The sequence below is a fragment of the Diabrotica virgifera genome, chromosome 5, assembly GCF_917563875.1.
Source record: "Diabrotica virgifera virgifera chromosome 5, PGI_DIABVI_V3a".
NCBI classification, from domain to species: Eukaryota; Metazoa; Arthropoda; class Insecta; order Coleoptera; family Chrysomelidae; genus Diabrotica; species Diabrotica virgifera.
Window position 1 is genome coordinate 108,874,161 of NC_065447.1, and position 15,388 is coordinate 108,889,548.

Here is a 15,388-nt window from a genome sequence, read left to right on the forward strand (position 1 = left end):
CCTTTGTGTGTATGCAAATATGTATTTGAGTTGATTTGGAGTATTAGTTTGTGGAATGCTATACGATTTCTGATTATTATTAGTAGATATTGCTATTATTATTGGATTTATTTAAATATAAATGATTAAGGGCCATAGCCAATATTCGGCTAAGTTTGATTATTAGATAAAAGACAGATTTACATTTGACTTTTATTACTTGATTGCTTAACGTTGATTTTTGAGTTCGTACAATTAAATAATATTATTTGCTACGTATTTTGATTAATATAAAGCTAAAAATGCCTATGAAAGCTTCTGATTTTCGTCAATTATATCGCAAAAGAGATATAATTGAACAAAGATTAAACAATTTTATTAAATTTATAGAGTCGATGACAAATATCGCGATTAATGATTTAAGCGAAGACCATTTTTCGCAGATAGAATTGAATACAGAAAGAACTGAAAGTTTGTTTACTGAATTTGATGAAATCCAAATGTCAATTGAATTAAATTGTCAGGATCAAGATATTCAACAAGAGTATGCGAAAAGACAACGATTAGATACTATATTTTCAAAAACTTTGTCTAGAGCAAGAACGATGTTAAAAAGAAAATGTTCCGATTTATCCAGTTCACAGTCGAAAAGGTTAGACATAAACCATGAATATAGTGGATTAGAAGGTGTCAAATTACCTCCTATTCAGTTACCTGTCTTTCATGGGGACTATTTGAAGTGGATTGAGTTTAAAGATACTTTTGAAGGGTTAATTCATAATAATAAAATATTGGCAGATATTCAAAAATATCATTATTTACGTGCGAGTTTAAAAGGTGATGCATTGAAAATTATACAAAGTTTAGATTTTTCTGCACAAAATTACAATTCTGCATGGCAGACTCTATGCAACAGATTTGACAACTCTCGGATGTTAGTAAACAATCATTTAAAAGCTCTTTTTGAGATTAAAAATTTAAATAAAGAATCTGCATTAGGTCTTAGAAGCATGATAGATTCAGTTAAAAAGCATTTATTCGCTTTAAAATCACTTCAACTACCGACTGAACATTGGGATGCTATTATGGTGTATTTGGTAAGTGGTAAATTGGATAAATTTAGTTCTAGGGAATGGGAAAAAAGAAAAATAGATAATTCTTTGCCAAGTTTAAACGAATTTCTTGAATTCTTGAAGAATCGTGCTGATTTTTTGGAAACTATAGAGTTAAGCAATGTGACACAACCGGATTATAAATCTAATTACCAAGATAAACGCTCCAGATCTCTGCTAACTAGTAAAAGCAGAAGTTGTAATTTTTGTAAACAAAATCATTTGATTTACCTATGTGAAGAATTTCTTAAACTTTCAGTAGCCCAAAGATGGGATAAAATAAAACAATTAAATTTATGCCGAAATTGTTTATGTACCGGACATTCCTACAAACAATGTAAATCGTTCGGTTGTAAGATATGTAAAGCCAAACACAGTTCTCTTTTACATGAAAATAAACCATCTGATATTCATGTTAAAGAAAATAGTTCAATTAATTTCAACCCGAACAATGATTCCGAGAATGAACCAAATAAAGTTAAGTTGTCAACTAATACTTCAGAAAATAATGTTAATAGAAATGAGATTGTTTTAAAAAATAATTGTTCAAATAATGATTATGTACTGTTGAGTACTGCTAAAGTTAGAGTATATGATAGACACGGAAATACTCATATCGCACGAGTAATCCTAGATTCAGGGAGCCAATCATGTTTTATTACAGAGGATTTTCTAAGTAAACTCGATTTAGACACAAATAGAGCAAATATTTGTGTTTCAGGAATTAATAATTCCGTTTCATCTTTAAATAAAAAATGTCAATTAAAAATTGGTTCTATATTAAACAATTTTAAGTCAAATTTACATTGCATAGTGGTGCAACAGATTACTGAGAATTTGCCAACTTATACTTTTAATGTCTCAAATTTCTCAATACCCCCTAATATAACTTTGGCAGATGATTCATTTAATGTAAGCAGTAAGGTAGATATGTTACTTGATGCTAGTTTGTTTTGGGATATAATGTTAGATGGTCGCATAGATCTTGGAAAGAATTTACCCTCCCTCCAAAATACTGTTTTTGGTTATATTGTGGTTGGTAAAGTTCCATATCCAACAAAAAATCATATTAGATGTCATTTTTCACAAATATTTAGTAGTGATGATTTACAATTAGAGAAATTTTGGTCTGTTGAAGAGCCAAAGTCTCATATTTCTTATTCAAAGGATGATGTTTATGTTGAAAATCATTTTAAAAATTCATTTTCTCGATCAGAAACTGGTCAATTTATTGTTAAAATTCCCTGGAAAGAACATCCTTCTGTCCTAGGCGATTCTAAACAATTAGCTGTTAAAAGATTATTGTATTTAGAGGATAGATTTAAGAAATGTCCCGAACTTAAAAATGGTTATTTAAATTTCATGAAAGAATATTTAGATTTAGATCACATGTCAATTGATTATAATTTAGATGCGGAAGGCACCACAGAACCTAATTATTTTTTACCACATCATGGTGTTATCAAAAATGAAAGCCTGACAACCAAACTCCGTGTTGTTTTTAATGGTTCTGCCCCATCGACTAATGGGAAGTCATTGAATGATATCCAATATTCAGGACCAGCAATTCAAAATAATATTTTGAGTATTTTGATTAGATTTAGACAACATGCAGTTGTTGTTGTTTCCGACATCAGCAAAATGTATAGGATGATACTTGTTCATCCCGATGACAGAAGAATGCAAAAAATTGTCTGGAGGAATAGTAGTCCTTCTCAGCCAATTTCAATTTATAATTTAAAAACCGTAACATATGGCACTACCAGTGCGCCATATCTAGCCATTAGGTGTATCCAGCAATTGTCATTTGATAATAAAATCAAGTTTCCTGAAGCAAGTGAAATTATTCTGAGAGATTTTTATGTTGACGATCTCATTACTGGATTTTCAAGTGAGGCTGAAGCTATTAAAAGATGTGATGAAGTGGTCAAAATATTGAAGTCAGCTTGTTTTAATTTAAGGAAATGGTCTTCAAACAGCCAATTGGTATTAGATCACTTTAAAGATTATTCCGATCCTTTAAAAGTACTTAATTTAGGAGATCACGAGTGTATTAAAACTCTTGGTATTCAATGGTCTAGTTAGTTAGATATTTTCAGTTTTCATGTTGAAAACCCTGATCTTTTATCAAAAATAACGAAGCGCACAATGCTTTCTGCAATCGCAAAAATTTATGATCCCTTAGGTTTAGCCAGTTGTTGTATAATCCTAGTAAAAATTATGATTCAATCTCTTTGGTCGTTAAAACTTGATTGGGATTCCGAAGTCCCCTCTGATTTGTGTGATAAATGGAAAAAGTTCCAGTCTAAGTTATGTCACTTAAATGATTTAAGAATTCCACGGTGCGTTCTGAGTAATAAACCTAAAATAATAGAATTACATGGATTTAGTGATGCTTCACAATACGCATATTGTGCAACAATTTATACTCGATGCATTGATTCACAAGGTTCTATAAATGTTCATTTGTTATGTGCTAAGACTAAGGTCGCCCCAGTCAAAATATTGACTATTCCTCGATTAGAATTGTGTGGTAGCTTATTATTGGTCCAACTTATGAAATCTGTTTCAGATTCTGTTACTTTTCAGTACACTCCATATTATTGGTGTGATTCACAAATTGTTTTGCATTGGCTCAATAATGACCCAGCAAACCTTCAAGTTTTTGTTGGAAACCGTGTTGCAGAAATTCAAAGATGTACTACAATTGAAAATTGGAATTATGTTAGCTCGTCTGAGAATCCTGCAGATATTGGTAGTAGAGGAATTTTGCCAGACCAATTAGCTCACTGTAAGCTCTGGTTTAATGGCCCTCAATTTTTATCAACAGATTTTGATAAAACTAAGTTCTATGATTTACTTGATATATCAAACCTTCCTGAAATGAGAAAGAAATCTAAGGCATTAGTTTCTATAAAAAATGATTTTAATTCACTTTTTTATAAATACTCGAATCTGAACAAATTAATTAGAATTATGGCTTATTGTAGAAGATTTGTTAATAATTCAAAGTCAAAGTCTAATAGTAGAAGGTATGGCCCGATTTCAGCAATCGAATTTACTGATTCAGAGGTTTTTCTTGTTAGATTAGCTCAGACAGAAAGTTTTGTTGAAGAAATTTCATTATTAAATAACGGTAAAGACCTTTCGTCAAAGAGTAGATTATTACCTTTAACGCCTTTTCTAGATGAAACTGGATTATTGAGAGTAGGAGGACGTCTTAGAAAATCTTCTAGGAATTATGATGGGAAACATCCCTTACTATTAGATAAGATTCATGTTTTAAGCAAACTAATATTGAGACATGAGCATGTGCAACTTCAACATGCAGGTCCACAACTCTTGTTAGCGACAGTTCGTCAAAAATTTTGGATAATTGCGGGAATGTCCCTAGCTAAAACAGTTGTAAGGAATTGCATTAGATGCTATCGGTTTAAACCCAAACCTGGTTCTACGATTATGGCTGATTTGCCAGAACATCGTGTTAATATATCACAACCTTTTTTCATAACTGGATTAGATTACGCAGGGCCAGTTACATTAAAGGATAGAAAAGGTCGCGGATGTAAAACGTATAAAGCGTACATATGTTTATTTATTTGCTTCGCCACGAAAGCAGTACATTTAGAATTAATTAGTTCTTTGACATCTGAAGCTTTCATGGCAGGCCTTAGAAGATTTGTTTTTAGACGCGGTAAACCCGGGCATCTGTATTCAGATAACGGTACAAGTTTTGTAGGTGCCAAAAATGAACTAAAAATTTTGTATGATTTCATTAGAAAATCAGAGGATGAAATTGTCACCTCTTGCGCAGCTCAGAATATTATATGGCATTTCATTCCTCCTAGTACTCCAAATTTCGGGGGATTATGGGAAAGTAATATAAAAGGGGTAAAATATCATTTATCTCGTATTATTGGTCAAACCCTTCTAACTTATGAAGAATTCTGTACATTTTTAATTCAGATTGAAGGCACTTTGAATTCACGTCAATTATATGCTCTATCATCTGATCCTAACGATTACACTCCTTTAACTCCCTCACATTTTTTAATCGGAAGACCGATGACCGCTGTCCCTGATCATACGTTTCAAGGAGAGATAAAAATAAACCAATTGTCCAGATTCCAATTGATTCAGAAATTGTTGCAAGACTTTTGGAAGCAATGGTCAAAGATTTACCTGAATGATCTCCAACAACGTCATAAATGGAGAAGTAGTACTTCCACCATTCAAGTCGGATCTTTACTGCTCTTAAAATCTGACAATTTGCCCACTTGTCAGTGGCAGTTAGGAAGAATAGTGTCTGTTCACCCTGGTGATGATGGTGAAATTCGAGTGGTAACTGTTAAAACCGCTCATGGACTTTATAAACGAGGAATAACTAAAATTTGTCCATTACCATTAGCTGAGACTTGTTTCTAGTGTTCCTCATTAACTTAGGTGATTTGTGTTTGAACGGTCTTGGAGCTGTTCAAGGCGGGGAGTATGGACGAAAAGTATTATTTATTATTGGATAGACAGTTCCGCCCTTGCTCAATGACGGGAAAAAACAAGCATAAAAAATACACAACATATATTTGTCAGATTGTCATTAAAAATTATTAGATTGATTGTCATAATAAAAAATCACATTTTTTAACAATTTGTAATTAATTTTTTAGCTGAATACAAGAAGTTTTTAATATAATATATTACAGTCCATTCTATCAGAAGTTTGTCCATAACAACGAAAATGAGTTTTATTTTGAATTTTAGATGGGGAAACATTGTCAAAATCGCAATTTTACCCTAAAGATAAAAAAAATGAAATCACGTTTTTCTTAAAATTAAAAGTTTTTTGCCACAACACCACTTTTTTGCTATAAAATATTTTGTTCCCTGTACTCTAGGTTTTAACATAAAATTAATTAAACAGCTAAATTTCAAATTTTGTCACTCAACTTTTGCGATTAAACTTTGCAATTCAAGAAGCTTCACCTTTTACTTCAAACAATTTATAACTTTCTTTATAGCAAGACAGAAATATTGAAGCAGGTCCAATTGTCTTCCGAAAAAAGAAAAATTTCAGAAAAAGATATTACAATGGAACAGAGTTGTAGCAAGTTAAACGCAAAAAACGTGATTTTTTTTATTTTGGGGTAAAGTTGCGATTTTGATAATGTTCCCCACGTAAAATTCAAAACAACCCTAATTTTCGTTTTTAGCACCATCAAAAATATAAAGTATGACCAAAATTAATATCAGTATCTCGAGAAATAAGCTTTTTTTGGGGTGTGCCGCTCATCTATAAAGTCACATAACATTTTTCCTATTGCATATTTTAAATTAAATTTTTTGGAAAACTTCTTCATGAATTTCGTTTTATTTCTGTGTTAGTTAAGATTATAAACTAAAAAGTTTGTCACTCAACTTTTTTAAGTAAACATGAAAATAACGAAATCTGACGACAAAATGTTTAAAAATTAACAACTTCCCTTTTAATCTGTTTAATAATTTTGGACAAATCTCATTGTTATCTAAATGCTTCAAAGATAGCGCAGTCAAATTTTCAAAAGGAAATATTTACTGCGACCAAAAATACAGTGAGTTAAAATTGAAAAATCATCAAAATTGATTTTTCGCATTTTTGCATAAAATTTGATTTTTGAACATGTTCCACTAATTCTAGAAAAAAATAAACTCCATATTCGGATTCAGAGACCTCGAATACAAAAGGAATGACGAAAATTTGTCATTCACCTTAAAGTTGATTTTTGTGGTTGGTATAACGTAATTTTAGAAGTTGCTGCCGGTCGCCAGCCGCGCCCACTCTTCAGTCAGTCGACTACGCCCGCTATTTTTTACTTTAGTCGGAACGCAAAATACTCTCTGTTTATAACACTCCTATTGAAACAATTTTTAACATTTATTCTTGCTAAAATCTTTGTTAAAAACTTTTAATTTTCTTGTAAAATATTGGTTAATGTCAGCTCTTAGTATTGTTAATTAACGTAACAGTGATTTTTTCAAAAAAAAAGAGGCCATCTCAGACCCCAAGGGTTGTAGGACCTAAAAAATTTTTTTAGAAGTTGTGTATTTTAACCAGTTTTCCGTATTTTTTATTGCCATTTAATTTGATCTAATTTCTACGAAATTATTGTAATTGTTTATAATCTTAAAAACTGATATTTATTAACAAATAATTTTGTGTACCTATATGTATTTTTTTTACTTTTTTTTTCATATGCTGTTAGTATACATCTTAACGAAGGAAATGAGCTCCGGATTATTAAGATGCATTCAGCCATATTGACTGGACCAGCCTCAGAAATTAGCTCGATTTTCAAAAAATTTTATAAACAAATTCAATTTTGCGAAAACTATTTAACAAATCATCGGGACCATTTTTTGCACACCATTCAAACACCATAATGCCCTCAGTTTTAGTGAGTTGCACCATTTTTTGCACACCATTCAAACACCATAATGCCCTCAGTTTTAGGTATATTAAAACATATTTTAATAAATGATAAAATTTTTATTAACAATATTCAAAAACAGTGATTTTGTCATCCGTTTTGCAATAACTTTTTTGTTTATTAACCGATTTTCATTTAGCGTATCTCATTCGATGTATCTTTTTTTCTGAAAAAGTTACCTGTGGACGTCAAATTTCTAAATAAACAAGTTTTTAAGTTATGAGCAAAAAGCTAAGTTTGACGTTCTGATTATTTATTTAAAAAAAGTTCCACTAAAAAATTGATGAATCCCAAGATGGTAGTCTTTTTGTAATATCTCATACTACACATTTCAACTGTCAAACCTCGTCTTTTCCGTTATGTCTAGTAAAAACCTAACTTGATTGGCCTAAAAAGTTATTATTATGAAAGTCAGAAAGTGACTAAATCAAAGTTTAATGCCCCCCTACAAGATCCCGAAGAAATTTTTGTCATTATTTTATTACTAAGCCATAATATTGAGCCAGTTATTTTTAAGTAATAATATTGAGCTCCATGAACGTGGTAGGCCGTAAATGTGAGTGCAAGTAAGATGCACAATTGGACTGCCGGAGTGGCATCTCTCTCGCACTCAGCATTTACGGCCGGCTACCACCTGCATGGCGCTCAATAATATTACTTAAAAATAACAGCTTATTAATAAAATAATGACAAAAATTTCTTCGGGATCTTGTAGGGGGGGCATTAAACTTTGATTTAGTTGCTTTTTGACTTTCATAATAATAATTTTTGACCAAGTTATTAAGCCTTGAAAATCGCCATTTTTCGTTTTTTTCAATATTAAATTGCTTATAACTCGAAAACTATCAACTTTAGAGAAAAATTATAAGAGACCTTTTTTATCCAGAATGGTCCAAAAAACCTACAGAAAATTTTTCGGGACAAAAATATTGATTTTTGAATTTGATTAAAAAAATTGTTAACAAAAATTTGGCCCACTTTTCAAGTGGGCGACTTCTTGAACCTTATTCTGGGATGTCTTACGAATGTAATTATGCAAAAAAATTCCATGGGAATATTTTTCCTAACGAACCCGCCGTTTTCGAATTGTGTAAACAGTACTGAAATTGAAACATTGTTTTCTCTTTCTGCACGCTGTCATACCCAAATTAACTTGTATAGACCTGCCAAGTAATTCTTAACGATCATTAATTACTCAAATCTTATCTTAACTTTTTATCTTATGGGTTTATAGTGGGTTAGCAGAAGGTGGATTCTGGATTATTCCAAGCATTTAAACAGCTATTCGTTAAAAACATTTATTGGACATAAAATATACTGTCCTACCCAAATTAACTTGTATAGACCTGCCAAGTAATTCTTAAGGATTATTAATAATTATTGACGATTAATAATTATTTCCATCGACCGTCCATTTATGATCAATATTAACATCCTCAAAATCATTGATTAATGACCCCTATTAATAAATGATTTTCTATTAATGAAAGATTGCATTATAGGCAACACAACATACATTGCTTGCATAAATTAATTAGGCATTCCAATGAACTGTCAAACATGGCCGGCGGGGCAAAACTGTCATGGCGTATATAATGTTTACATTGAATATTGACATTTAATTTTTAATGAATATCCTGTTTGGTTTTGTTTTTTTGTTAATTGTGTAGCGAAATCTGCGAAATTGTGATAGAAAATTAAATATGAAGTGGTTTATCGCCTACAGAACTGAATTATCCCATATGGTAGGGAAGCCCAAGCGGGGATTTTTGCGGTTACTCGAGCGCGTCAGAATATCATATCGGGAGAAACCTGGTACACTGCAGATGTACCTCTACCATATATTGGCTCTTAACACAGGAAAGTTCGTTAAGGGGGCCCGAAAAAAAAATATATCCTTAAAAAAACTTGAAATTGTCAGATTAAGATAAGGTAAGTTGAGTACACGCAAAAGAGTGTATATTTCAAAAATCTGACGATTTGAGCCGGGCTTAAGGAAATGGGTGGGTCCCAAAGTTTCACAAGAAAAAAGCGAATATTTCGCGAAATGAATGACAGATCGAAAAACTAAAAAATATGTGCTTTATATTTTTCTTAAAATCTATCGAATGATACCAGACATGACTTCCCACGGAGAGAGGTGGGGGTAAATTTAATATTTTAAATACGAATCCCGCGATATTTCGCGAAATAAACATCAGATCGAAAAACTGTAAAATACACTTATTCAATATTTTTGAAAAATCTATCGATTGGCATCAAACATGACCCCCTACGGAAGTGGGGTGGGGGTTTACTTTAAAATCTTAAATAGGAGCCCTCATTTTTTATTGCAGATTTGGATTCCTTACGTAAAAATAAGTAACTTTTATTCGAAACATTTTTTCGAATTATGGATAGATGGCGTTATAATCGGAAAAAACCACTGTTGGAAATGGAAAATTAAATTAAACTGCTGGAACTTCAACACAAACGTGTTTGACTAGTGCTGGAACTTCAACACAAACGTGTTTGACTAGTGAAGATTTGGATAAACAACAGGAGTTACAGCTCCCGGAGCGAACCGTGTCCCGTGAGAGAAACCCTGTCTGTGTACAGATTAGGTGAGTGGTTTGCTCCAGGAGCTGTACTTTCATTTTCCAAAGAAATACTTAATAATCTATCAAATAGATATAGCAAAGTAAAGTTATGTGATAATTCTTTAAAAGATGACAATAAAAAGTGTCTTTCTTATAAAGATTTAGAGTTCCCTATTTTAAATGTAGTTTTTAATTGTTGGAACTATGTCAACGGTATTTGTTAAGATCAATTAAATTATAACTAAACCTTCCATTTAAAGGTATGGCATACCGTTTTGGAATATTGAATAGAATCTGTTCTTCATATTTTAATACAGTCATGTCAATATTACATAAAAAAATTAAAAAGATTAATAATCTGGCCAGAACAAGAAATAGCACAGAAAACAGTCCTCGTTTTAAAGAGGTTTTCAGGATAAAACATCAGAAATAATAATTGATCATTGAGAAACCATCAAACTATTTAACACAACAACAGCGCTGGTCAAATTATTATATTTATGTTTGGCAAACATAATTAAGTATTTTTCATATGTTCTTTAGTCACTAATTTTATAAATATTTGTTTCATTTCAATAACAATTACTTTTATTCACAACATTTTACTTGTAAATTTACCCTGTGTGGATAGACACTTGCCAAACAACATAATCAAAAAATATAACTTATTTTACTTATTAGTTGATTTTTTTGCTCTCAAGTGTAGTAGTACTTAGTAGTAATAATTAATTTTGCCAATTTTACCAATTAACAAAAAAATAATTAGTTAATAGTTACTAAATAGTTAGTAATTTTGCAAATTTTGGCAAAATTGGTCAAAAACAAAAAAAAAAATTACCTACTAAAATCACTAGCCAGTTGTGTCTGAGTTTAACAAACCGACTATAAGACTATCTGCACAATGTAATTGTCACATTTTGAAATGTGTATTTGAATGTTATGAACATATTTTACCAGAGTTATGGGTGCTCATGGGGGCACCATAATTATTTCTACATACAATGATTTTTTTCTGGTAATAAAATATGACTTTCTGTTAAGTAAAGCCTTCTTTCCAGTTTTCCTTAATTTATAGTAAGAATTTAAGCTTTACATTTATACTGACTCTTCCACGAAAGAGTCAGTATAAATGTAAAGTAAATATAAATATAAATTTTTTCTGCTAGGAACTTTCGTAAAATCCACAATTTATACTTAGAGGTTACTTTCCTTCTATGGATGTCAACTATAATTTCAGTGTTTTTTTTTTAATAAGCTTGTCTCTATCTTCAGTAAAGCATTTCCTTTAATTATAATTAAGCCAAAACATCACAAACCCTGGGCTACCAAAGATATCCCCACATCAGCCAAGAATATAATGTTCACTACTTTACATCAAGAAATTTATTAATAACGTCTCTGTTACTGAATATATCACCAAGTACAGGGCAACCTTTTTAAAATTTAAAAATTCAGCTAAAAAATTATACTATCAAAATCGTCAGAGAAGCTCTAAAAGTGTTGCAAAATAAATTTGGCCCATAATAAACAATCTTCTTCGAAATCAAACTCGCACACCTCAAACATTTTCCCTTCCAGACCATGAATACTTTGTTAATGTGAGTAAAAATATAACATAAACTATTTCGTCACAAGAGATCCATTGTGTTAAGATCCGATTTCCTATCTCCCTAATTCAAGAAAGGTCTCCAATTTATTCTTTATAAGACTAGTTGATAAATCTGAACTGATCCAAACAATCAATAGTATCAAAAGCAAATCTTCCTATAGTACTGATGGACTATCCATAAAAATTTTCTCAAATCTCCCATAAAATGTGTTGGTAGTCCTCATCCCACTAATCATTCTTTTAAGGGGCTATCCTAGTGTAAAAGAACGAAATTCACATACTTTTTTTGGGAATATCTAAAATAAAAGTACTGTACCAATTGTTTTGAAAATTTGCATGAGCATTTATTATAACAAGAAATACATCTAAAACAATTTTTATAAAAAAAAATTGAAAGTTAACGATTTATGCGCCATCTACTAGCACGGTGAAAATAAAAAAATAGCTCCACTGCTGCAGTGATTGGGACTAAGAGAGATCCTGAAACATAAAATTGCAAAGTGATTAGTGAAATATACGTTATTTCCTATACCATCAATTAGGATTTTTGAAAAATATTAAAATTTGGAAAAATGAAATTTTTTTTAAAATTAGGTAGAACATTTTCAGTTTCAAGAACCGTCAAATTGACATTTTTATCCGATTAAAAAAACCCCTAGTTGATAGTATAGAAAATAACCTATATTTCAATAATAACTTTGAAATTTTATGTTTCAGGATCTCTATTAGCCCCATTCACTGCAGCAGTGGAGCTCTTTTTATTTTCACGGTGCCAGTAGATGGCGAATAAATCGTTTAATTTTCAATATTTTTTTATAAAAATTGTTTCACATGCACTTCTTTTTATAACAAATGCTAAATGCTGATGCAAATTTTCAAAATAATTGGTACGATACTTTTTATTTTAGAAATTCCCAAAAAAGCATATGAATGTCGTACTTTTACACTAGGGTAGCCCCTTAAGAAAGGTAAATTTCCAGAGCTGCTTAAAGACAGCCATCATTATTCCACTTCATAAGGGTGGTGAAAAATCTAATGCCTGCAATTATAGACCTATTACATTACTACTGGTACTCTCCAAGAGGACTCATAATAAACAAATATAAAAACTTGTTGCTGGTATGAGCACATTGTGTAACTGTTAGGATATAAAAACCTTCAATATGATTATGAGCATTAGGCTCTTTATATCCTAACATTTTTTTGTTATTGTTTTAGTTTTTTGTGTTTATGGTTTTTATGACTGTTTGTAAGTTTTGTGTATAAATTGTACAATTTTCCGTGACAATAAAGTATATTTCTATTCTAAGTTGTCTATTTGTTAAACCAAAGCATTGATTATTACAGTCGGAAAAATGAAATAATACCCATGAACGATCACATCAATCACTTATTTTGTATTTGCGGTCCTTTTGTATAAATAACAAACGTTTGTTATAGAAAAAGACAGCAAATACAAAATCAGTGATTGATGTGGTCGTTCATGGGTATCCTTCCATTTTTCCGACTGCACTACAAAATATTAATATAATCAATTAAATATTAATATTAATCTCACAAACAACCCATAGAAGTTGTTAAACAAATAAAATAATATTTGGAAATCATTCTTGATAATTTATTAACATAAAAAATGATTTATTAATTACAGTTGTTAAGTTATTTAACGGAAATTAATGTAATAATAATAATAATAATGTTTATTCGACACAAATATCACAATATACAAAAAATAATACATTACTAAATCTTCATGATACTAAAAACATATCAAAGTCTACAGTTAAAAAGAATAAATATAGGAAGCCACAAGGAAATAAATCTGCACGTAGCTATAGCCCAAAGTAACTTCTGTTGTTTATCCAAAGTTCCAGCAGTTTCTCCTTTTCCAACATTTAAAATATCTGATGTTTGTTCCTAAAAACAACATATACAACATAAACACATAAATAAAAACTCTACATTGTGTACTAAAAAGCTATAGAGCTGAAACAGGAAGTTGCTACGTTTGGTCTATATATAAATGACAGTAAAACAAAATATATGGAGTGGACAAAGTCGAATCAGCATGAGAATCTGAAGGTAGACCACCATACCTACGAATATGCCTCTAATTTTCCCTACCTAGACTTGTAGACAATAATAAAAAATGACAACAACACCAGTCAAGAAATGCAACAACAGATTCTTAGCGGTAATAAGAAGTGTTTTTATGCATACAAAGACTTAATGAAAAGTAAGTTACTGGATCGTGAGTCTAAGCTTAGAACCTACAAAACAGTAATTAGACCAGTGGCCACATATGGATGTGAAACGTGGACCATCTCAACCACTAATTAAAATCAACTGATAATATTTGAGCGCAAAATACTAAGGAACATATTTGGACCAACACATTGTAGAGATGGTTCATGGAGAATTAAAATGAACCATAAGCTGGATGAACTAATGCAGAGCGCAGATATTGTTAGATTTGTAAAGTCTCAAAGACTAAACTTTCTTGGTCACTTAGAAAGAATGCCAGATAATCGAGCTGTGAAACTAATCCAGATATGGAAGCCCCAAGGAAATAGAACAAGAGGAAGGCCCCGTAACAGATGGATAGACGATGTAGAGGAAGATCTTAAAACCGTGAACATCAGGCAGTGGCGAAGGAAAGTAGCCGACATAGCAGAATAGAAGAATACTGTTAAGCAGGCCAATATTCACAAAGGGTTGTAGTGTCATTAGAACAAGAAGATTTAAGGACAGTTTAGGCTATATGCATTAAGACGGTCCAAAACATTGAAAGCTTTGCATTTAACCATATTGTAATACTACACCATATCTTACACTTACATGACCCTTGTTCTAAACTAGAACCGAATTGGTAAGTACACCTTTATTATTATTGTAGACATTTTAAAAACTTATTATTTAATTGAATTACTTTACACTTACCACTTATAAAAAATGTTTACTGCATACTCTTATATTTTAATTTTAGTTGTGTTAGATCTGTTCTCCTTATTGATTTTATCCATTGTTTCTGCCTTTGTTTGGATAATTCATTTAAATGTATTGCATGGGGAAATGCTTTGAAATGCCTTGGGAACAGTAAAAAGTGAGACTTTATCCCTGTCTGTCCTGTTCCCACAATTTACAGGCTTCCCAAGAAAGCCGTTGCTACAAGTCGGTCAAGCACAAGGAAAGGTGTATTTCTTTTTTAAACAAATTGACACAACCTGATAATTACTATGGGATAATTCAGTTCTGCAGGCGATAAACTACTTTAATCTCCTATCACACTTTCGCAGATTCTGCTACAAAATTAAGAAAAAAAAAACAAAACCAAACAGGATATTCTTTACAAATTAATGTCAATATTTGTAAACACTAGATACGCCATGACACTTTTGCCCACTACCGGCCATATTATATCACGTGATTTGGAATGCCTAATTAAATGCTCTGTGATTGGCAGTGCCCTGTGGTGTAGGCAACCAAACGTATAACTATTTATATTTCCACTAAAAATTTAAAATCAAGTAGCCGCTGTTAGTACTATCTGTCATTGTATGTCATTATTTACTTTATTGTTTAAAATTCTGTGTATTTGAAAAATCAAAAGATGGATATATCTTTATTTCTGAAAAGTACGGTCGACGG

General features: G+C 31.2%; 1 protein-coding gene across 1 annotated transcript; it reads left to right on the forward strand.

The window, feature by feature from the left end:
* The first annotated feature begins 281 nt into the window (after window positions 1-281).
* Window positions 282-14,419, forward strand: LOC126885433 (uncharacterized). Its single transcript, XM_050652003.1, has 2 exons — window positions 282-1,767; window positions 14,253-14,419. The coding sequence occupies exons 1-2, from the start codon at window positions 282-284 to the stop codon at window positions 14,417-14,419; spliced, it is 1,653 nt and encodes a 550-aa protein (XP_050507960.1).
* The last annotated feature ends 969 nt before the right edge of the window (window positions 14,420-15,388 follow it).

Bases quoted from the DNA above. Each gene is read 5' to 3' on its own strand.
- LOC126885433 (XM_050652003.1), top strand. From the start codon at position 282: ATGCCTATGAAAGCTTCTGATTTTCGTCAATTATATCGCAAAAGAGAT. The intron at 1,768-14,252 runs GTAAACTCGATT...TTGGTCACTTAG, and splicing joins TATTACAGAGGATTTTCTAA to AAAGAATGCCAGATAATCGA.